Here is a 24,347-nt window from a genome sequence, read left to right as displayed (position 1 = left end):
GCTATGCATATGTCTGCTTATGGTCCCCTAAAAACTAAATTAGATGATGACACAAGAAATTCAGTCTCAGAAAAGAAACAGAAGAGGCTTTTCCAAATTTTGCTTAGGGAAAAAATTCATGTAATGTGATGTAGGCCCATCACAAACAATCACAACTAAGCCTAGAAGCAACACCAAAGGTTAACATTGAAACAAAACAGTTAAAAAAATCTCTAATGAAAAATACCTCATGAATAGCAAAACAATAAAGCAGATAAAAAGCCAAGGGAGTATATTTAGAGTTTATAAAAGCAGTCAAGGGCTAAAAAGCAGGCAGAGGGGAGCAGATCTTTGTAAGTTTGAGGCCAGTCCTGGCTACAAAGTGAGTTCCAGGATAGGCTCCAAAGTTACACAGAGAAACCCTGTCTTGAAAAACCGAAGGGAGGAAAAAAGCCCTAACAGATTAAAAAGCTCTTGGGGCTGGTGGTTGGGGATTTAGTTCAGTGGTAGAGCGCTGGCCTAGCAAGCACAAGGCCCTGGGTTCAATCCTCAGCTCCAAAATAATAAAAAATTTTTAAAAAGCTCTTGGGGCTAGGCTGCTGTTTCGTCTGTTTCTTTCAGCAAAGTGCTTGTTGTGTAAGTATGAGGATCTAAGTGTGAATGCCAGGAACCCACAACGGAAGGAGGAACCAACTCCCAAAGTTTTCTCTCACCCTTCTATGCATGAGTCATGAACATGCAAGTCTGCTTTCATCCTACATACAATCATAATAAATAAAATTTAAATTAAAAAAAAAGACCCAGGCAGTAGTGGTGCACACCTTTAGTCTCAGCACTCAGGAAGCAAAGGCAGAGGCAAGCAGATCTCTGAGTTTGAAGCCAGCCTGGTCAACAGAGCGACTTCCAGGACAGCCAGGGCAGTTACACAAAGAAATCCTGTCTCAAAAACAAAAAGACAGTCTACAGGAGGAAAAAAAGGATTTGGAGAAATATCCCTTATGTTTTAAAAAAATATATTCAATCTCATTCATTAAAGTAAGCAAACTGGGGGCCGAAGAGACGGTTCGGTGGTTAGGAGCACTGACTGCTCTTCCAGAGGACCTAAGTTTAGTTCCCAGCAGCCACATGGCTTAAAACTTTCTGTAACACTAGTTCCAGGGGACCTAAAACCCATGGCAAAACACTAATGCACATCAAATAAAAATTTTTTTAAAAAAAGAAAAAGAAAAAAAAGTAAGCAAACTAAGTACACTATGAGAACAGCAGAAGCCCAAGGGCTTGATGATTCACAAAAGGCAAGGCCAAGGAAAATCAGTAAACTGTGATTTTGCTGGGTGGCCATAGTGGTCCAAGTTCATGGAAAGGGAACTCAATTTGTCTTCTAACTCTGACCTGACAACCAACCTCCAAACACGCCAGAGGGTTTGCACTGCATTTTGTAATAGTGTATTACTGAAAACACAAACATCCATGAAAGGGGCACAAATTAATACGTTATATACAAATGCTAATAAACCACACAAGCAGAAGCAGATTAAAGAAGTCTTCAGTAATTTGAACAGAGCAATTACCAGGATGTTTTAAAGATTTTTTTAAAGGTTCATAATGGTACATATATAGTAGGCTACCTTTTATGTAAGCAAAGATAGGAAGCAGGCAGATGGCTTTATGAGCATCTGTACATACATTACATACTATTTTATTTTTGCAAAGACAAACACAGAAAAGAGCAATTAGAAGCAAACAAAAATGGTTACCACAATGGGAGCAGGTTTGAGATAACACAGATACAAACTACTGAGTATGCTGTATTACAGAGCTCTGACTTTTAAACAAGTACATGTTTTACATTTCATCAAAAATAAACTTTAATTAGAGGAGGAGAAAGGGGGCTGGAGAGATGGCTCAGAGGTTAAGTCTGTTCTTCCAGAGTTCCTGAGTTCAATTCCCAGCAACTACATGGTGGCTCACAACCATCTGTAATGAGATCTGGTGCCCTCTTCTGGCCTGTAGGCATACATGCTGTATACATAATAAATAAATAAATCTTTAAAGAAGAGGAAAAAGAAGGGCAGATTCTCAAGAAGTTATGTTGCTGTATTTGAGTCACAAGGCATTGCTTCTTGGACTGATAATACACTTTTCATCTTACTTATTCCAAATCTTTTTTAAATAACCTCTTTGTTTTACAAATACAATCAATAAACTTTACCTACAAAGTCTTCAGAAAACCAACAAAACCAAAGTGATCCTGGCTTTTCAGGCTAATAAAGCTTAGGCAGCTAACAACATTGTTATCTTAAAAGTCCCAGCACTGGCCATGGCAAACCAAGACTCTAAGGGGAACTTGGTACATCTTCACTATCCAGGCCATGATGTTCTACTACATAGGTATGTGGTTTGGCTAGCTCCAATCCCATCATGCCTGCCCAAGACTAAACCATTCTTGCTTTAAAAGAGATTTGATCAGTACAGCGCTCAAGAATTTCCCATCAGCTGCAGAAAGTCTCTCTCCTCCTTTATATGCTGCCTATGGGTTCAATCAGATGCTCCTGGCAGCCATCCTGTGACACAAGAAACCCACTGTGGCCAGGCACCTTTAATCCCAGCACTGGGGAGGCAGAGCCAGGTGGATATCTCTGAGTTCAAGGCCAGCCTGGTCTACAGAGAGAGATCCAGGACAGGCACCAAGACTACATAGAGAAATCCTGTCTTGAAAAAAATCAAAACACACAAAAAAAAGAAAAGAAATCCACTGTGAAGTGAAGCTGGTTTGCTAATGACTATTAAATCAGTTTCTTTCTTTCTTTGTGTTTTTGTTTGTTTGTTTTGTTTTGTTTTGTTTTGTTTTTTCAAGACAGAGTTTCTCTGTGTAATAGTTTTGGCTGTCCTAAAACTCAATTTGTAGACCAGGCTGGCCTCGAGCTCACAGAGATCTGCCTGCCTCTGCCTCCCGAGTGCTGGGATTAAAGGTGTGATGGCACACATTGGAACTTCACCATTTTTTAAAGATTCAGGTCTATAACTCAGTTGTCACACAGACAAACTGGTGATGGTCTGGCTTCAAATCTAGTCAGGTTTGCACACCCCAGCAGACAGCCTTGTGACTTTTAGATGAAACCCACAATGCGAATTCTCACTAGATTTTCCCAACTAGAAGGTTTGGGGTTTTGTTGTTGTTATTGTTGGTTTTTTTTTTTTTTTTTTTTTTGGAGACAGGTCTTCTTTGTGTAACTGTCCTAAAACTAGCTCTGTAAACCAGACTAACCCCGAACTCACAGAGATCCTCCTGCCTCTGCTTCCCTGGTTCCTAACTAGTAGGTTTAATAACAGTAGTGGGCTGGTCAGTACCCTTTCTTCCATGTGGTCTGAGAAACTTCCTGTTACTGGTAGCAAAGCACTCTTCAACTGAACCCATACACCAGGCAAGCTCACAAATGTTAACTTACCAGGACTGCTTCATCTGAACATCCTTGGGAGACACATACTTGGGTCTGCGACAAACCTTTCTGACAGTGCCATACACAAGGTTTTTCTGCAGAAAGGCTGAAAAAAAAAATATAATGAAAAAAAAAACGTGTGTGTGTGTGTGTGTGTGTATGTGTGTGCATGCACAGCAGTAATGTTCTGTAAACATAAATTAAATGGGTTGGGCAGATAATCCAACATATAAAACCCAAGATCAGTCTTAAAGATAAGGCAATTTTACTCATTTCAAATAGTCATAAAGAAAATAGATATCCTTAGGAGACCGAGTTTAATGAATAGAGAAATGATTAGTAATTGGTGTATCAATTACACATGAATGCTTTTCAATTGTTCCTTCCAATAATATTTAAATTATTGTTTTGCTTAGCAATTTTTTCCAGCTTGGATGTAAAGAAGTTCCAGCCAAGCCTAAGAACAAATTATCACATCTTGAGTTAATGCAATTTATAGGTAATAATTTTGCCCTTATGACTGTACTTAAATTTGAGTAAGCTGACTTTATAGCAGTGTTTATCAATCTATTCAAATTCATGTTCTCTTTAATAAACATTTTTTTGACCCACCAACAATCTCAGGTTCATCCCAAGGATAGAGGGTAAGTATCCACCCACATTTGCATTGAAAATGACAAATATCTACAAGTTATGTTTCCTATTAAGAAACCCCTATCAAGTGCTACTTTTATTTATTTATTTATTTACTTATGTTTTTTATTTTTATTTTTTGGTTTTTCAAGACAGGGTTTCTCTGTGTAGCTTTGCGCCTTTCCTGGAACTCACTTGGTAGCACAGGCTGGCCTCGAACTCAGAGATCCACCTGCCTCTGCGCCCCCGCCCCAAGTGCTGGGGTTAAAGGCGCGTACCACCACCGCCTAGCAAGTGCTACTTTTATACTTAAATATATGAACCAACTTTTATTTTCATTTTAGGAACATTTTAACACTAGAAATGACAGATGTCTAAAATGTACCTACCTTTGAACATAAACTATATAGTAAGCTGAGGATGTGTCCCTTGCACTACAGGGATCCTCATTATCTTCTGGAGTCTCCTATTCACCTAGCTTCCATAACCCTTCTGTCACCCATCACTCGACCCTCCACTGATGCTTTGCTCATTAACACACTTGGCTTATTAACTATATGTAATGAATCTTAAATGACCTTTCAGTAGTAAAAATGGGCTATTCGGCACATATGGACTGGGTAAAAATAGGTTAGACACCTTCTCTGACCTTCCCTGGGGAAATAAGAGCCCCTTTCCCTAAAACCTGTTTCCTTAATTTACACTGGGACACATCCCTAAATGAGCTTGCTGTGGGGGATTCTGCTGTTGACAGCCAGGGACAAGATGTCATTACTCTGCTTCTAGAAACTTGGCCATCACTTTGAGTTACTCTTTCACGACAAGAATCCTTCTCAGAGCTGCTCTCCCGAACCCTGTAGACTAGGTCATTTGGGCTGCTATGTATATAGAGTCCTGACAATCAGGAAGTGTATATATATGACAGACTTGAGACTCTATTTCATTATACATAGTAAATCTGTAGGTGAAGCCAATGACTTCCGTCCTTTTCTTTTCTTTTCTTTTTTTGTTTGTGGTACTGAGGATCGAACCCAGGGCCTTGTGCTTGCTAGGCAAGCGCTCTACCACTGAGCTAAAGCCCCAACCCATCCTTTTCTTTTTTGTTTTCTGTTTTTTGTTTTTGTTTTTGTTTTTGTTTTTCAAGACAGGGTTTCTCTGTGTAGTTTTGGTGCCTGTTCTGGGTCTCACTCTGTAGACCAGGCTGGCCTCGAATTCACAGAGATCCGCCTGCCTCTGCCTCCCGAGTGCTGGGATTAAAGGTGTGCGCCACCACTGCCCCGCCCATCCTTTTCTTTTATAGGTACTATCATCTACCAAAAACTAAAAATAAAAAAAAATCAAGCAACAGGTGAACTGTGACCACCTAATGACCTTCGGTCAGGCCACTGTGAGCATGCATTTTCTAGGTACATCCTTGTCCTGAAAGTCGGCTTGCTCTATCTCCAGAAAAGCAGTCCAAGTTGAGAACTAGAAAGGTATGTCTGACATTTGGCTGTATCTGTTTGACACTGATCATTTGAACGGTGGTTAGTGGAGGAGTGACCACTGCACAGTCCTGCTTTCTTTCCTATCCCCTGTCCTCCTCTACACACATCAGCAATTACAATGGCTGTCATGTGGGACACTCCTGGTCTTGGGTGGTCTCTCCAGTAGAAGCCATTCCCCTAGAGAACAGAAGAAACTTCTCTGAGGGGCAAGACAAGCATCAGGAGTCTTCCTTAAACAAAACCACAGTGCTACAAAACCACAAGCCAAAAATAACTGGCACAAAACAAGCAACCAACTGGTTTTCAGACAATTCACCAAGGGCACTTTGCTGCTTTCCACACAGAACAGAGCATATCATAAAATAGTGAGGGCAGTACACTGTGCCAGGGTAAGTCCTCTGATCGATTCCCTTTGACATGCTGGATTTGCAGCCGGGCGGCGGTGGTGCACGCCTTTAACCCCAGCACTCGGAACACTCGGAAGGCAGAGCCAAGGGGGTCTCTGTGAGTTTGAGGCCAGCCTGGTCTACAGGCTCCAAAGCTATACAGAGAAGAAACCCTGTCTTAAAAAAGAAATGCTGGAATTGCAAGGTGCAAGATGTGAAAAACAAAGGTGAACTGAGCAGAGGGGGATGGATATCCTTGCACGGAGATGGCATTAGAAACTACAGCACAACTAAAACATTCTCACAAATCAGTCACTGAAGAACTGGCCAACGGGTGACTGGTCTGCTCTTGTCTGTTAAGGGATATGGTAAAATCATCTCAGCCCCAGCTCTGGATACTAACTACATGTACAGAACCTTTACTTAGTAAGGCTGAAAGTACCTACAGAGAAGGCAGTATCTTCGGTTCCATACCAGGAATAATGAGGCAATACTGCATAATGGAGCTCCTTAGGCCATGTCAGAGACAGCTTAACCTTCAGATACAGAACAGTCACACTGTACTCACGGGCCCTGCCCTCCATGGGTCCAAAAAGCTCCCTCTCCTCATGTCCCCTTGACAGTGCAGGTCAGTGTCATCTGTTAAGGGGTCTATAGATACACCCTCTTGTCCTTTCTTACACCAGCCCAGGATCCCAGGTTAATATGGGAGAGCTAGACTCACTCCTCGAGAAAGGGGTACCTTTGAAGTCTAACTCGTAGCTGTGTTTGCCAGCCTGGAACTTCAAGGTGGCTGCCTGGGAATCAGCCCCTGGGACACAGAATGCCAGATAAGCCTTTTCCACGTCACTGCTGCTGATGGTGGTCACAGGGTGCACTGTACCCTGTAAGGGGAAATCAAGAGATGTCATGAGGCAGGAGCCTGTAGTGATGCACAAAGATGCTAGTCAAGCCAGCCCCTGTTCTAGATAGACAACTTATTATAGGGAAAGAGGGGGAGAGCAGGGAGCAGGGGGAGAGGATGGGGGATTTGGAAGGGAAGTGACATGACTCTCCTGAAGCTATTCTTGTGAACAGAAGACAGTATGTATAAGTCCTGCTAAGCAGGGTAACCAGGATGCAAGCAATAAAAAAGGCATAGGACAGCAGGATGACTCAGCAGAAAAAGGTACTTGCCACCAAGGCAGACAAACACATGATAGAAAGAGAATCAACTGCCGGGATTTGTCCTTTGACCTCCACATCCATGCATGAACACACACCCATATCCATACATGTACATACACACAACTACAAATACATGCAGCATTTTAACCATCCTTCAGAACAGATGGTACAGACGACGGCACACTACCAACGGCGGACTCACCTAGGCTCCGTAACTCAAGAATCACTCCTTCTGACAGGGACTCATTCCCCTCTCACTCCTGCCGGGCTTCAGTCTTTTCTGTGCTATTCTTTCCTAGGCTCTTGGAGGACCTCGACTTTTCCAGTTATTTTTTCAATCCCTCATTTTCTCTGCAATTACCGACTAGAAATATTTGGGATTGGATGGACCAAATTTGAATTCTGAGTTTTTGCTATGGTGTAGATATGGTTTGTCTCTCAAGGGTTTATGTTCTAAAGCACAGTCTCCAGTGCAGGGTGGAGCTTTAAGGAGGAGGACCTGAGGCTGTAGGGTGGCTCAGAGGTTGCTCTGCTGAGGACCTAGGTTTAATCCTCAGGGCCCACTTGACAGCTGACTGTCACCTCAGTTCCAATGGTATCTGAGGCCCTCTCTGGCTTCTGCAGGCACACGATATGCAGGCAAATAACCACATACAGAAGATAAAAAGAACACTCCTCTTCACTAATCACAAGTTCTACAATCAATGTCTGGACAAAACAACAAATCAAGCAAATCTGTCCCTGCTCTGAGAAACAGGACAGCGGGAAAGGAGGGGAAATAAAAAGCAAGTAGGTAGATCAACACATGGTGTTCAAGTGGCCCACGGTTCTTTGGGGACACACAAGCTACAGGCACTTGCTGAGAATGACCTTTGCGCTGGGCGGTAGTGGCGCACCCCTTTAACCCCAGCACTCGGGAGGCAGGGGCAGGCGGATCTCTGTGAGTTCGAGGCCAGCCTGGGCTACAAAGTGAGTTCCAGGAAAGGCGCAAAGCTACACAGAGAAACCCTGTCTCAAAAAAAAAAAAAAAAAGAAAGAAAATGAAAAAGAGAATGACCTTTGCTGAGGCACAACCCAGCCAAGCTTCCTGGAAGAAAACAAATAAAAGTCAAGGCCTAAGCCCCAGAAGAGCTTGGCTCTATGAAGGCAGTCAGGGAAGGGTAGTAGGTATACGGTTTGGGAAGGAATGTATTCTATGGTCCTATAATAGTGCCTGAGTTTCTCCTTTTAAACTGTCATCCTCCAAAACTAAATTATTAGGTTATAATTTGGAAGAATGAGGAGGCAGTATACAAATTCCTTCCAGACAGTGAAGGGGAAGAAGAGAAAACAGGTCCTTTCAGTCCAAGGAAATGAAGGAAAGAATTAGCAGAGAGGAGACATGGAGTCAGACATGTATCTTATGCCTCAGCCCCAAACCTTAAGGTCAAAAGCCCTTAACCTAGGTTATCCCAAGGAAGACAATGAAGGCAACCACACAGAGAACAAAAGCAAAGGGATGTTGGCTGCAGTCTGGAAGAAGAGACCAGTGGTTAAGCTGAGGAAACCCAAGGTTAGCACTTCAAGAGACTAGGAAGATTACAGGAATGAAAAATCACCATGTGTTCTAAGGTGGGTCTGGTTGATTCTGACATTAAATTTTAAGGTACATTCTAAACTCAGAAACAAACTCAGCTGTTCTGAAAATCAAGAGAAAACTGGTTTGAAATTGGAAGTTAGTGGGGGGGGGGGGGACCTAAAGAAAAGAACCCAATTATATGAAAAGAGAATGACCCCAAGGCTATACAGCTACCACTATAAAAGGAGACCCCAAGAACCCATCAAGCCCACCTGTGTCTCCACATCCTAACAGCATAGGCACACCAATGGCATCCATGTGGAGTTCATTTCTAGGGATTCCCAAATTGTCCTAAACAAGTTTATAGACTGTAAACACAAGAGTAAGAACACGCAAAAAATAAAAGCATGGACAGTTGGAAGAGAAAGTATCCAACCCTGAGCTTGACAATGCAGTCTGGGAAGGCGCCCAGGGACCTACTTTTGCATGAGTGCTATCAGAGCCCTCTGTGTTATAGCAACAAGATTGTCCCTGTCTTCCCCCAAGAGCCAGAGGGATCATCAAATCAAATATGACTGTTGCCTTTGGTAAGTGTTTCTAGCCTACCAATGATCTCAAAATCTTGTAAGCAGGCAAGCCAGACCCATGGAACATGCTCAGCCAATGTCTCTCCTCTCTTCCATGTCAGGCCCCAGCCTCCTTCTCTCATGCTCCTGACCAATCTGATTAGAAAATTTATCTAAATGAGGTCACATACAGGTAAGACATCCCAGGATACTGGAGAAGAGAAGAGAAAAGCAGAAGTGGGGGAGGTAGGTAGGCCAGACAGAGAAGCAGGTCAAGCTGGTGCTAGGGAGAAACTATAGAAAGAAAGAGGGTAGTCATCAATAAGGCCAGCACTACCAGTAACCAGCTCCAGCTAACTGGCCAACAGAAGCAGCAATCCCTTCTCGTTTGATAGCCAGCTATTTCTGAAGAAGCTGCAATGTATCATTCTAAGCATGGAAGATGCACCCATGGTGAAAGAGCAATGTCCTGTCTTCATGGAACTTACATAAAATCATGATCAGAAGAGCATTCTGAGTATAGTCAAGAACAAGAAACCAAAGCCTCAGCACAGCCTCCAACAAGCCAGGGAGTGCAAGTACCCATCGGGCCCCACAGGTAATTCTCACTGTGGAAATGGATCTCTACATAAATGGCTCTCTCTGCATACTACATTTCTGTACCTCCCCAGAGACTCCTTTTAATGTCAGCCTTTGTAGACACCTTCATAGAATTGACAGAGTTATCCAATTTGCGTTCCAAATCAATAGCTGATATAAATCAATATTCTCACACATGGTTATCTTCTGAAATTGTGGAAACAGGCAAGAAAGGTAATTTGAAAGCCTTCAATGTTATACTAGTTTAAGCGCTAGCTCCAGAGTTCTCTATTAACTAATAAAAATCAATGAAGAAGACTGCCACCATGACAGTTATTGAACATTCAATTCTCATGAGCCAAGATGTCTAATCATTCAAAGACAGGCTTGTACAGATGTGCATCATCCAGATATCTGAGGGTCCTGCTGTCTACCCAAGTATGCCCCCTGGCATCTTCGTGCTTTTGTTGAGAAGGGCTTCTCCATCTTATATGAAGCGGTCATCCTTTTCATCACCACACTTACTTGTCGTCCATATTCCTGCCAAGAACCAAACTCATCCATCCAGTACCAAACCCAGTCAGTCGTGAGGATGAAATGTGGGGGTTTGGTGACAGAAGAAGCTGTGGAGAGTCGACGAGCCACAGTATCACCAAACTTCATGGACTCAAAGTCTAAATCAAAGTGAAAGCTAGCAGCTGACTCTGTGTACAGAATCCTGAAAAAGAAAATGAGAAGATTAAAATCTCACGTATTAAACAACACAGGTCATTCTGCTTCCACCAATGAGAATGCATGATGTGCAAAAAATGAATGTGTCATGCAGTTTTACAAATGGTTTTAGCGGTAGGGAAACCTGTTTTACAAGATTGTCACTTCTTGATACTGGAGATCCTAACAGCATGGGCACACCAATGGCATCCACTCACTGGTGATACAGAAGACTGGTTATCATGAAAATCCTTTCACTGTAAAATTCAGAAAATGCTGGTTAAAACATTTGTTTTTCAAAATAATTAGGACTGGAGATGTGGCTAGGGAAGAGCACTGGCCCAGCATGAACAGGCCAGTTTGGTCTCCAAGGGTTTTATCTCCAAGGCTACAAAAATAAAATGCATTACTAAGCTTTAAAAAAAAAAAAAGAGAGAGAGAGAGAGAGAAGAGAAATCCTTAGAAAACAAACAAACAATAGTTAGCATGTACCGAGCATTTGCCAGCCCCTCCATAAATATAGTAGAATCAATCTTTACAACTCTATGGGATCAGTCTATTATCTCCATGTAACAACTGGAAAAACAAAAGCTAAGAAACACATCTGAGCAACAGCCAGCCAGCCAACAAGGTATGAAAGAAACAGTCTGACAGCACAGCCTGCATGACTAGCCACCAGACTAGGCTCCTTTCTGAACGTGATGCTGCTCAAAGACCAAAGGGAGTCACAAAACCAGAAACGAAAGTGAGGAGTCAATGAGTAATGGTGTGTTTTCAGCAGCCCAGCAGGGAGGGGGACACATGCAAATGCAGTATCTGGATAAGAAAGGAGGCCAAACCTAAGACTTTTTTCCCTCTAGTGCTGGATACCGAACTAAGGACTTCACACACACTAGGAAACCACTCCTCAATTAGCTATATCCCAGCTCTCTTTTCATTTTGAAGTAGTCATTAAGTTGCCCAGGCAGGTCCTGAACTTGTGATCCTCCTGCCTCACGTTCCCAGCTAGATGGGATTACGGGCCTACACCACAGACCCAGCTCAGAAGAGATACTTCTAGCCAGGCCTGGTAGCACACACCTGTAATCCCAGTACTTAGGTCTAGGCAGGATCAAAAATTCAAGGTCATTCTCGGCTACACAGTGAGCTGAGGCCAGCCTGGGTTACTTGAGACTCCATCTGGACAAAAGAGCTTAGAGTGAGGCAGAAGGGAAGGAGGGAGAAGAGAGAGAGACCAGAGACAGGTTTCTGGATAGCTAGGTCCAGGAACATGCCGTTCCAAGGCAGTCAGGAAGGATATTCAGCTGCATGCACACTGGCTCTGGAGGGAAGAGGAAAAACTTCCCCAGGACTCTGAATGGTCAAGCCTCACACAAGGTGGAGAATGTTTCACACTTCTATGTTACAACGAGCTGTAAAGATAGTGGTTCCCAGAAAAGCAACACAATTCCCTGGAAGAACTCGCCTCACAAAAATGTCCACAAATCAAGTCTCATCAAACAAAACCAAATCGAACAACACATGTGGAAAAAGTCTGAAACAATATAGTTGACAAAAACAAATAGAATCAGACCACTGAGGCTACAGACTAGCATTCTAAGATACAAACATTTGTAAAGTGGTTCTTTTTAGTTAATTATCAAAAGTCTAAGTTAAGGTTATGAGACTGAAAAAAACATTGACCAGGTAAACTTGATGAAAAACAAGAACACTTAGGAATAAGTAATATAATATCATAAATTTTAAAGTCACAGATGGGACTCACTGTATCTCAGATGAGGCTGAACTAGTGGCCTGGGACTCTGAGAAGAATTCCCCTAAATGCAGCCAAGAGGAAAAAAGGAACTGAAAGGGAAGTTAGGAGAATAAAAGACAAAGTGAAGACTTCTCAGCTCACCACTTCATCAGAATTCCAGAAAGTGGACCTGTGTCTGCATTGAAATCATAAAGACACAGTTCTCCTCAAACTCAAATTAAATCTGTAATTTCAAATTAAAAATACAGCAGAGTTACCTGTAAGCTGATGAACACTTTCAATTCCTAAAGAGCAAAATGGCAAGAACCAGAAGTAGAAGCAGCAGGAGGAGGAGGAGGAGGAGGAGGAAGAGGAGGAGCCTTTGCCTTCCCAGATGCCAGAACTCAGTATTGAGTTCCAATGGGTGGCACTGACTAGAGGCCAGGAGACAGCGGACCCAGTGACCAACACCGGAGGTGTCAAATACCATCTTTTCTACACTCGCCGTCAGTGCCTCCTGTGGTGAAATAGGAAAATGAGCTGAAATGAGCTAAGGTGTGTTAACATTTTACCAAATTTGGCTCTCTTTTGGTGATTTTAAAATAAGCTTCCAGAAATGAGTAGTCATGAGCTTGTATAATATGAGTGTACTCAGTAGTTTAAGTTTTATGGCAGGTATTTTAATCACGAGCAAATTAATTAAAACTTTTCAAAGTAGGTATTGGAGGAACTGGTGACTCACCTAAGAACGAAACTGAGCTCAAATTTAATCACATAAAAGAGAATTTGAAGATAGTGTTATACTTAAAATCTTCACGTTTAGAAGAAAACTCAGGAGAATTTCTTTTTGTTATTGGAATAAAGGAAGATTTCTTAAGACACATAAAGTACAAAACCATAAAGGAGAAGATGGATAAATATTTCTCTGCATTGAAGGCACTATGAGCTGACTAAAAGAGTTGATGTTTAAACTCACATTTAATATGCAGAAATGTAAAGATTGCCTGAAAATAAATGGATAGGTAAAACACAGCTCTCTTTATTCCCAAATACATTTAAGGATGGACATTGAACCAAAAGCAGTCAATGGACATATGGAAAATTTTTCTTCACTGAAAATCAGGGCTATGCAATCTGAGAAAACATTTTACACTCTTGGCTGGTTAATTTGTAAATGTAAATCAGTACCAGTATTGGGGGTCCACGTCATTAAATCCTGCTAACAGGAGTAGAAAGTACTACAATCACCTGAAAAAGGTTATCACCTGGCAAAGCCAGGGACCAACACAGCAGATTTCCCGGAAGACCCCTTTGGAAACCCCCATAGAAACACACAGATGGTGCACAGAAGATTGGCCCAACACAGTCCTGGACTGGTTGGTACAATCCTGAAATCTCAGTCGTTGGGAGGACTTGGCCAGACTGACAGGTTATGGACAGCCTGTGCTACATAATGAGACCCTGTCTCAAGCAAAACTGAAAAAATCTTAAAAGCAAAAGGAAAGAAACCACAGTGCTGTGAGACTTCAGACATGTCAGCACACAGCAAATGGTTCAACTTATAGGTCTAAGAACTAACAAAACCAGTCTAAGGTGAGAGAAGAGAGTGAAGACAGCTTTGGAAAGTGAGCTGAAAGGAGACTCTTTAGGGTGATGAGATACTTACTATATCTCAATCAAACTGCTGGCTGCATAAGCAAATACATTTGCCAAAAGTCACTGAGCTGTATACTTGAAATATTTATACACAACACTGTCTAAAATTTGCTTCAAATAGAACTATTATGTGAGCTATTTAATTTTCCTAAGGGGAATAATTTGTTTCATTCTTAGCCAATAGCAATTTGTACATATGCACATTAAGTTCAAAATCATTTTAGATATTCAAATTCTCTTTTAAGGGGGCTCAGTGGTTAAGAGCACTTGCTGCTTTTTACAGAGGATCAGAGTTTGGTTCCCAGTACCCACAGCAGTTGATCACAACTGCCTATAACTCTAGGCCAGGGAATCCAATACCCTTGTGACCTATGCGGGCACCTATACTCACATGCACCTACATACACACAGATACACACATAGATATAACCAACAATAAAATAAATCCCAAACTCTCTTTACCTTTTAATAGAGATTTATTTATTTTTATTTCATGTCTATGGGTATTTTGTCTATATATATTCACTACATTAGTGCAGTGTCTGAGGAGGCCAGAAGAGGGCATCAGATCCTCTACTACTGGAATTACAGACTGTTCTTAGTGGCCAAGTGGGTTCAAATGCAGAGCAATGAGTAATTTTACCTACTAGGCCACCTCTCCAGCCCATGCCCAAATTAAAATTTTTTTTTATTATCTTTTTAGCAACATATTGCAGCACATTTTAATCCAAGTTATGGCTAAATATTTAAAAGAAGGCTATCTGAGATTTCCTTATTTACTACGAATTGGCTGAGTAAAAATGCTAAGAAAAACTTAAAAGAAAAAAACACTCAGGTTAAACAGTTTAGCTGTGTGACTTTACGGAAAAGATTAGAAATTCACAAATTATTATCTGGATTTTCTGCAATAATGACTAACTGCATATGTGATCAATCCTAGCAGCAAGCAATTGAGGATACTTGGTCTTGGAACCACCTTCTTTTCTCACAGCTCCTCCCTGAATGGAGGAGAGTGGGAGAACAGATAACTGACTGCCAGGATTAACACAGGCTTCCATCTCCAGATCAAGCTGATGTGATGGTGCGTGTCCACATGTGTGCTCGCTTGTCTCTGTATGTCTGTGTACACACATGCCTATGTATGCTCATACTATTGTTTAAACTAAATCCCTTATGCTGCACACAAAAGGCCAGGCACAAAGCCTGGATGAGGGGTGCGTTTTCATTCTCCTACCTCTCTTTACTGGGGTTACTATAAGCCTCTTCAATAAGTTCCATGTTGTTCAAATCCTTCCATTTGCCTCCATCCAAGAACTGCCACCGATATGGCAAATGGAAATGAACTCTATAGCACTTATCTAAAATAGAAACATAAAGTAGTAAGACACCCTAGCAGTAAACAGTGTGTCCCCACCCTACAGTTATCGACGGGAGTGGTCCTGATCACTGGCCTGAGAACATTCTAAATTATGAGGAAGTTGTGTTATGTTAGTGCAGTTACACCTGGGCATTTACATACTGGAACACTATGTCTTACTATGTGCATCTTTCCTTTAAATGAGGCATTGCAATAATTTTTTTTTAATGTATAAGTCTAGAATGTCATTTCATGACTGTAAAGGTAATCATAAGGAGGTCATGGGTACCAGCCCTGCAGAGGGCAGTCAAGGTGCTCCTTGTCTGTGTGCACACCACAGCATATGGATGGGCAGACATCAGATTCCAGATTTAACTCCAACAATAATCTATCCCAGAATCTAGCTTGATGGCTGAGGCCTATAATCCTACCTAGCTACTTGGGAGGCTGAGGCATGAGGATCACAAATTTAAATTAAAAACAGTGTTGGAAATACAGTTCAGTGACAGAGCACTTGCCTAGCACAGACAAAAAGCCTGAGCTAGGTTCAATCCCCAGTAGGAAGGAAGGGAGGCACAGAGGGAGAGAGGAGGGATGGAGGGTGGGGGAAAGTTAATTTAACACTTTAAAAATTAAAATTTCCTAGAATCTGCACATTCTTTCTCCATATCAGATTTTCCCAGGATCTACAAAAAGTACTGTGGTGAGGGAGTACCACAGAGGAACTTGTTAACGTTGCTAGGGCTTGTCAAAGAACAGGCCAGGAGCTATACAGACACAGCAAAAAGGAGCACTTAGGCCAAGAGGCCTCAGAAAACAAGTGTGCATGGCCAGGCAAGGAAAGCTCTTAAATTCAACAAGGCAGGACACAGCCATCTTGGGGACTTGCAACTCGCTGATCTGTACAGAGTTTAGGCTTATATGACTCACACTAGGCTCAGAGATCTACTGGATTATTGACAAGGAGTGTGCCTACCCAACAATGAAGTACTGGGTCAGGCTGCAGTTATGGTCTAGAGGTTGCGACCAAATCAGAGTTCCTATTCCCTCCTTGAAGGGCACTAAAGGAAATGATTAGAAGTGAGCAGAATGCACCCAAGCGTTGAAATGTTACGTTGACAAACTCTAAGTACAGGCAGAGTGTAAAGTCCCAGGCTTCTCATAGCTGGAGGCCCATGGGAGAGACCGCCTCAACCGCAGCAGCTGGCAAGAACTTTGGCTCAGCAGTAGAAGCAGAAAGCAACCCTTCTGTGGTCATCTCCCTGCTCCTCCACCTCTTCATTAGCTTCCTCACTTCCCTTCTAATGTTCCCCAACTCAACCAATCCAGACTAGGCTTCCCAGGTGAGTTACGTTAAATGGAATCAACTTGGAAGGCAAAGCACCCACATCCATCCCCACTGCCTCCCTCTACCCCTTGATCGACAGGGTAGAGAGCAGAGTAAATGTAAACAGCACTAGGAAGCAATCAGAAGTACTACAAATAAAACAGGCCCATACAAACTACAAAGAAAACAAGAACCCCCAAACTACAGAGCAGCAGAATAAAACTGAAGGAAAAAGTGAGAAAACATAACAAGAATGAAAGGGCTAGAGAAATGGTTCAGTAGTTAAGAGTACTGGATGCTCTTCCAGAGGACCTAGGTTCGATTCCCAGCACCCACAGAGTGGCTCAAAACCTTCTGTAACTCCAATTCCAAGGGATCAGACACCTTCTTCTGGCTTCCTTGGGCACTAGGCACAAACAAGGTGCATAGACATACATGAAAACAAACCAGCCACATACAAAATAAAATGTAATTTGAAATAAATAAAATGTAAGACAAAGCGGCACAACACACAGCAAGTGTTTACCGTGGAGGAAGGATGAAGGAGGACTTTCCGCTCTGCTCTGTAATTATCTAACTCCTTCACAAAGTGAAAGCAGTCACCAGCTGCTTGAGTGACAGCTAAAGACTGAAATGGAACACAATGTTTTGGTGGCTGCAGTCACAGAAGCCGAGAAAGAATCTTCGGTCAAAGGCTAAGTTGTCCGTGAAGAACACAAAGCTTTTGTGAACACACTAACCCACACAAGAATTACTGTGTGTAGAAAAGGCTAGGTAAAGGTGCAAAGCAGGGACCACTGGCCTACTAACAGAGAAGCCCTGAGCAATCCTCCAAGTGAGAATCAAGTGTCTCCTCCTCTTCACTGACGTCTTCCTACTTTCTGAGACCCCCCTAGACCTACAGAAGTGGCGATTCTTTCAGCTTCCATTAGATTGAGTAGCCTCATTTCATAAAGTTCTGTGGTCACCTGAAACTTCCCTGGTAGAGATCCAGATTGCTATATTCCCAAAAACTCATTTACAATTTCATTTTCAAAAATTCAAATAATCCCTTCTGTTCTCAACAAAGCAGATTCAGAACTAGTTTGGCAAGACCCCTCCTTTCTGTAGGGGTGCCTCAACGCAGTTCCAGGAATGAGAAGCAGTCTCCCCTCCCATGAGAGGGAAGAGCTTCTAACTTACCTTGAAAGCTACAACTTTTCCGAATGTGGTACAAGCAAATCTGATCACTCTCCTCCTGGGTAGGAATGCCTGGTGATGCAGAACCTGAACTGTCTTTTCTTTCTACAAAAAACACCACACAATATGTCAGTGACCATTGATGCTTTTCATGTAGGATTATAGCACTTCACAGCAAAAAGGAAGACAGAATCTACTCATCTCCTGTCCAATCTACATGACAGAAGTGACTTAGACAAACTGGAGAACCTATCCTTCAAGGATAAGAGTGCCCCAACCACACAGGTAGGCACCTGACTTTTAGGGTGAATCCTACAACACTCAGCCATACAGCTTTTTACTAAACCCAGGACACCGCAGAAGGGTATTTTTTCAACTCTTACTATCCATCCAAATCACTAGAAAAGAAAAAATTGAAGGGCATTTTTTAAAAAATCACATTTAGTTTCTATAGCAAACATTTGTCAATGAAGTCTTTAGGAGTGGATACTAATAAGAAAAAGGTAATATATGAGAAGTTTTCATCTCCAAATAAAATATTCTTCATTTTAGTTTACTGATAAGCTCTTGAGTTCTTTCAAAGTGTACCTTTCCCATTACCACTCCAATGAGTCTTTACCTCTTACATTTATCCCATCCACTTAACCCAAATCAGAGTAGAAACCCTTTACAACCTTTCCTCCTGTACCATCCTATCCCCTGTACTTCTGCTATCCGCCTCTTTCCTTTTCATCCTGTAAGCTCCCAGATGTTCCGCAGGCTGGGCCTCAAAGCCCACACCTGGGAGGCCCTGTTTGTAAGACCTGAGCTACTCAGAAGCAGACCCTCCCCTCATTGTTTTATAAAGTCATAATCCAGATAATGCTCTAAGCATTATCTAAAGCAAAACCTTTGAAGACATTGGGATTAAAAAAGCATCTGAAGGGTTAGGGATTTAGGGATTTAGTTCAGTGGTAGAGCGCTTGCCTAGCAAGCATAAGACCCTGGGTTCAATCCTCAGCTCAAAAAAAAAAAAAAAAAAGCATCTGAAGAGATGGGAAGATGGGAAGGGCAGCTCAGGCAGTGCTTTCCCTGCAGGCTGAGTGGGGCTGAAGAGATGGCTCAACAGTTAAGAGCACTGGCTGATCTTCCAGAGGACCCATGTTCATTTTCCAGCATTTGCATGGTCTCCAACTATCTGTAACTCCAATTCAAGGGATCTGACACCATCTTCTGGACTGTGGCCACCAATGACTCAAGTGGTGCACAGACGAGCAAGACACGAACGTATACACACACATACACACACATACATACACATACACACACACACACACGAACGCACACACACACTGTATATATAATATATGATAAAAATAAAATTTTAAGTCAGGTATGGTGATGTATGCCTTTAGTCAAAGCACTTGGGAGAGAAAGGCAGGTGGATCTCTGTTGAGGTTAAGGCTAGCCTGGTCTACATAAAGACCTTGCCTCAAAAAACCAAAACATATATTTGGGCATGCCTACAGTCCCAGGACTGAGGAGGTAGAGACAGATAGGTCCCTTGGGGCTCACTGGCCAAGCCAGTCTAGCCTATCTGGTGAGGTCCAGGGCAGTGAGAGAGATTTTGTCTCAAACGAAGATGGGCAGCATTTGATGAATAGCGTCTGAGGTTGTCATCTGGCCTCCACTCATCCTAGTACACACATGAACATACATACATACACACACACACACACACACACACACACACACACACACACAAATTGAAGAAAATACAAAGAAAAACTAGAGGCAGCAAGAATAATTTTTAACTATGACAATCAGGTAAGATTATAGTAGTCAATGTTTGTTGGCTGTCTTGGCACTTACCTGCTATTTTAGGAAAAGTTCTATTAAAAAACATTTTCGGATTGGGGATTTAGCTCAGTGGTAGAGCACTTGCCTGGCAAGCACAAGGCCCTGGGTTCGATCCTCAGCTCAAAAAAAAAAAAAAGTTTTCTGTATCAACATCTAAATGAGTAGATGAATAAAAGGATGTGCTCTGTGGGGGAGGCCTGTTCTCATGTTTACAAAAGGCTAACTCAGGCCCAAGACAGAGACCACCAGCACACGGCAAATTCTCAAAGTTGCTAAAATGAAAAACCAAGTTCTCATAAGGTCCCTCAACGGCCATATTATTCATCCACATAAAAGGCAGTTAAGAAATGCTTATTAAATAAAAACCTTTAGCCAGGCACAAAGGCATACACTTATAGGCCTGGCTACTAGGGAGACGGAAGCAAAAGACCATTTTGCCTAATTTGAGGCCAGTGTGGAGCAAAGAGTAAGATGTCACTTCCAAAACAAAGTTAAAATCTTACACAAATTCTAGCTTCAAATGTTTCGGTTTGTGTATTTAATTTGAGGAGTCTACAGAGATCAGGAAACTAGAAGGGACACATGAGGAGAAGGCCAGAAGGCAGGCGAGGGGTTGGAACACCAGTAGGTGGGGGACACTGGGGACTGAGACTTAAGCAGGGATAGGGCTGGGATCGGTGGGGAGTAAAGGTGGGGTGCATCAACTGAAACCAAGGCTGTGGAAAGGGCTTATGGGAACACTGCTTCATAAGCTCATTTAAATATGTCAGTTTTTAAAGATTGATTTATTCATTATGTACACAGAAGAGGGCGCCAGATCTCATTACAGATGGTTGTGAGCCACCATGTGGGTGCTGGGAATTGAACTCAGGACTTCTGGAAGAGCAGTCGGTGCTTTTATCCTCTGAGCCACCTCTCCAGCCCCCTAAATATGTCATTTTTTAAAAAGGAATTTGAGTAGAAGTACACTGCATGGATGGAAAATTCTTTCCTCCAGAACACCTGGGTCACTAAATAAAACCTCAGTCCCAGGCATGGGACACCAGTCTATGAGGCCCAGAGGCACACCCACCAAAACAACAGAGGCTATTGCTCTTGGCTGCTCAGCATAAGTAGAGGGCTCTTGAAGACACAACATACTTTGATTGGAAAACTGAAATCAAACTGGAATTGACCTGAAAACATCCTCCCTGGTGGCTAATTTTCACAGTGGTAGAAGGCACAAGGCAGGCCACTGGAGGAAAAAAGTCATCAATGGAATGAATACCCAGCAGTGGATTCTGCAAGATACATCCTGCCAGGCAAGAGATGCCTAAGGCTGGGCGGTGGTGGCACATGCCTTTAATCCTAGCACTTGGGAGGCAGAGGCAGGCAGATGTCTGTGAGTTCGAGGCCAGCCTGGTCTCCAAAGTGAGTTCCAGGAAAGGCGCAAAGCTACACAGAGAAACCCTGTCTCGAAGAAAACAAAACAAAACAAAACAAAAAAGAGATGCCAACTGGTACAATAATAGCACAACTAGTGTGTGGGGGTGGGGTGGGGAACCAATTGCTTTCTGTTTGGATTTTGGCTTGCTCTATAGGAGAGAATTCACACTTGGTACTGTAAACCTAAGCAAAAGCGCATGGCTGGGGAGGACATAGGCATTAGAGGGTAACCTACTACTGCTGTTTTGCTAAATGGACAAGTTGTCAACCCACCTTTTAAATATGTATTTTATACCCATTTATTGGTACTGCTCTCAACCTTGGTTAGAGAAAATGTTTTTTGCAGTGAGCAGCAACCAATGCAGAATTGTAACTGGTCAAAATACCAAAAATAAGTGACTGTTAAGTGCTTAGCCTAAGAAAGACATTTAGTATTAGCTCTCCTCAAGGACCAGGAACGTATCAGAAGGGGGACAGAAAGAATGTAAGAGCTGGGGGATGGGAGAGAACGATGAAATGCTACAGTCTAGACAAAGGATGGCCACTGCGCTCATGCACTCATAACAGCTATGGTTTACCTACACAAGATTAAGCCAGTCAACATTCCAATATGAATGGGAGAAGGTTCAGGAGGCTCCGCTCCTAGCTGAGGAGCTATTGGCAAGTGATTGCTGCTGTGGAGAGGGAGACTCATCTTTCTTTGGTGGTACAGCCAATGGCAGGTTGTTTAATCCCAGGTGGATGGCCCCATGCCAACAAGCATACAGTCAGCACTAATGGAGATTCAGTGGTAAGGACACTTGCTGCCAAGCCTAACAATCCGAGTTTGATCCCTGGACCCACATGGTGAAACAAACTGTCCTCTGATCTATACACAAATAGATGTTAATAAGTAATTTTTAAAATGATAGTGTAAGGGATCTAAAAAAAAATGGGTCAGTGGTTAAGAATATTTGTTGCAAATGAGAAGACTTTGCCGGGTGGTGGTGGCGGCATATGCCTTTAATCCCAGCACTCAGGAGGCAGAGCCAGGAGGATCTCTGTGAGTTCGAGGCCAGCCTGGGCTACAGAGCAAGATCTAGGACAAGCACCAAAACTACACAGAGAAACCCTGTCTTGAAAAAACAAACAAACAAAAACAGGCTGGAGAGATGGCTCAGAGGTGAAGAGCACTGACTGCTCTTCCAGAGGTCCTGAGTTCAATTCCCAGCACCCACATGGTGGCTCACAACCATCTGTAATGAGATCATGTGTCCTCTTCTGGCCTGCAGGCATACATGCAGATAGAATACTGTGTACATAATAAATAAAGCTTTTTTTTTTTTTAAATATTTGCTCTCTTCCAGAGGAACCTAATTCAGTTCCCAGCACCCACATGGAGGCTTAAAACCATTTATAACTTCAGTTTCAGAGGATCTGATGCTCTCTTCTGACTTTTATGGGCACCCGCACACATGTGGCATACATACAAACGCACATACACACACATAAATAAAATCCATTTTTAAAAACACATAAAAGTTGGGGAAGAAAGTACTGGAAAGAATTGGAAAGAGTAGGAAGGGGATTTGGGTTGGATATGATTAAGAAAATTGTATACATGTATGAAATTATCAAAGAATAACTAAAATTACACTTTAAAAAATCTCTACTAGAGACTAATTGGCTCCTCTTCCAGAGGACCTGGGTACAATTCCCAGCATCTACATAACCATCTGTAACTCCAGCTCCAAGGGCTCCAAGGCCTCTCCTAGCCTGTGGCCTCTGCAGGCACCAGAAGTGCATGGCGCACAGACATACATAGAAGAAAACACCTATGAATGTAAAATATTTTAAAATTTAAACTGAAAAGTCCTTCATCTATCTGTCACTAAGCCTGACAGACTCTTAAAAAAGAGGGAAATTTCTTCTTACTCCTGGCAGGAAAATGGCCAAGGCCACAGCTTTGCAAATATTTCTGCATTCATTTGTAATATTATAAAGAATGCCCCCTAATGGTTGCCCCTAGAGCTATATAATGAGCATCTCAACTCTAGGTCCCTCACTGAAAGGAAAACTTCTCCAGAGATGGAAGGCAATTGCACAGGAAGGAGTTGAGCTCACTTCAGTGCAGACCCAGATCCTCCTGGATTGAAAATGCACCGACCTCACCTCACATCATCTGGAATGCCTTGTTTGACTACATCTAAGATTTCAACTCATCTTAGGAACCTTCTAGCTAGACAAGGATCAATGACCATTATTAAAGAAGGCCACAATTGCACAAAGTCATTCTATTTACTACCCAACAAAATCCAGGCCCCAAGCCCAGGGCCTACAGCACTTTCTACCAGCCTTACCTGAAGTCCTCTGTGGACCTGCAGGAGAAGGGGACACTTTGCTGAGGGCTGAGCCCTGATTCTTGATGTCATAAGCATTCCGGTAAGTAGAGAGCAGCCTGCTCACCAGGTCAGAACTTAAACCCAACCTTTCCAATTTCTCCAGATTCTCCGAGTTAGTGAACTCATGGGACCTCTTACAGCTAGTGCCAAATCTGCACTCTCCCTGTAAGTAGTACTGGCAGATGTGGAGCTTAATGCATTGCTTTTGAAATGAGCAAGAGCCGAAGGGTCCATCGCCTTTGTTGTAATGTAGGCAGATCTGTTGACAAAGAGGAACAAAGATATCAATCCCATGAACACTGTACGCAGCACACCTCCTCAATGGCCATGCCATGGGAGAGAAGGGGCCTCAGGGTCAATGTTTTATTTCACCATTCACATGGGCCATAGTGAGCATCTCTCACTTAAGACATGGATACCAAAAGATTCCCTAAGATGAAATTACTCTGAACATGCCTCTCCCCAGGGAAGATCCACAGAACTTCAAAGGATCCAGAACAGTAGCAGCCTTCTATCTACCCCATCTACCTACCCTTACCCCCACACATAGCCTCAACAAATCTAATATCCCTTTCTAGATAATTTCTCCCAATTTTCCTTCCTAAATTCTAAGTCAGAGAGGTTCTGAGGGCTAAAGCATACAAGAGAAGGCCGAATTTCTCAATGGAACTAGAAGACTCCGAAGCTCGACAGCCAGAGCCAAAAAGATGGTTCAGCAGGTAAAGGCACCTGCTGCTCAGGCTGAGACCTGACTCAGATACCAGAGTCCATCTAAAGTAGGAGAGGACAACTCCTGGACACTGGGGCACACTCACACTCACCCTTGTACACATGTACTCCTAACAAATCTAATAAATTCTATTAAGATTTCATCAGCTGGCCCAGTCATACAGCTAGTCATTGTATTTCTTGTTTGTTCAACTGGGTTGTTGGCAAACTGCA

General features: G+C 42.6%; 1 protein-coding gene across 1 annotated transcript in view; it reads right to left on the bottom strand.

Moving 5' to 3' along the window:
• Nucleotides 1-24,347, bottom strand: part of Parp12 (poly(ADP-ribose) polymerase family member 12) — a 38,718-nt gene that overhangs the window by 7,656 nt on the left and 6,715 nt on the right. The window contains exons 3-8 of the mRNA XM_036181586.1: nt 23,364-23,664; nt 17,764-17,865; nt 15,132-15,255; nt 10,321-10,513; nt 6,668-6,809; nt 3,429-3,525 (exon numbers count right to left, since the gene is read on the bottom strand). Of these exons, the coding sequence (XP_036037479.1) occupies nt 3,429-3,525; nt 6,668-6,809; nt 10,321-10,513; nt 15,132-15,255; nt 17,764-17,865; nt 23,364-23,664 (959 nt within the window). The remainder of the gene's footprint in view (nt 1-3,428; nt 3,526-6,667; nt 6,810-10,320; nt 10,514-15,131; nt 15,256-17,763; nt 17,866-23,363; nt 23,665-24,347) is intronic.

Source organism: Onychomys torridus, chromosome 3 (assembly GCF_903995425.1).
Source record: "Onychomys torridus chromosome 3, mOncTor1.1, whole genome shotgun sequence".
NCBI classification, from domain to species: Eukaryota; Metazoa; Chordata; class Mammalia; order Rodentia; family Cricetidae; genus Onychomys; species Onychomys torridus.
Note: the sequence above shows the minus strand (reverse complement) of the source record. Positions and strands in the feature narration are given on the sequence as shown.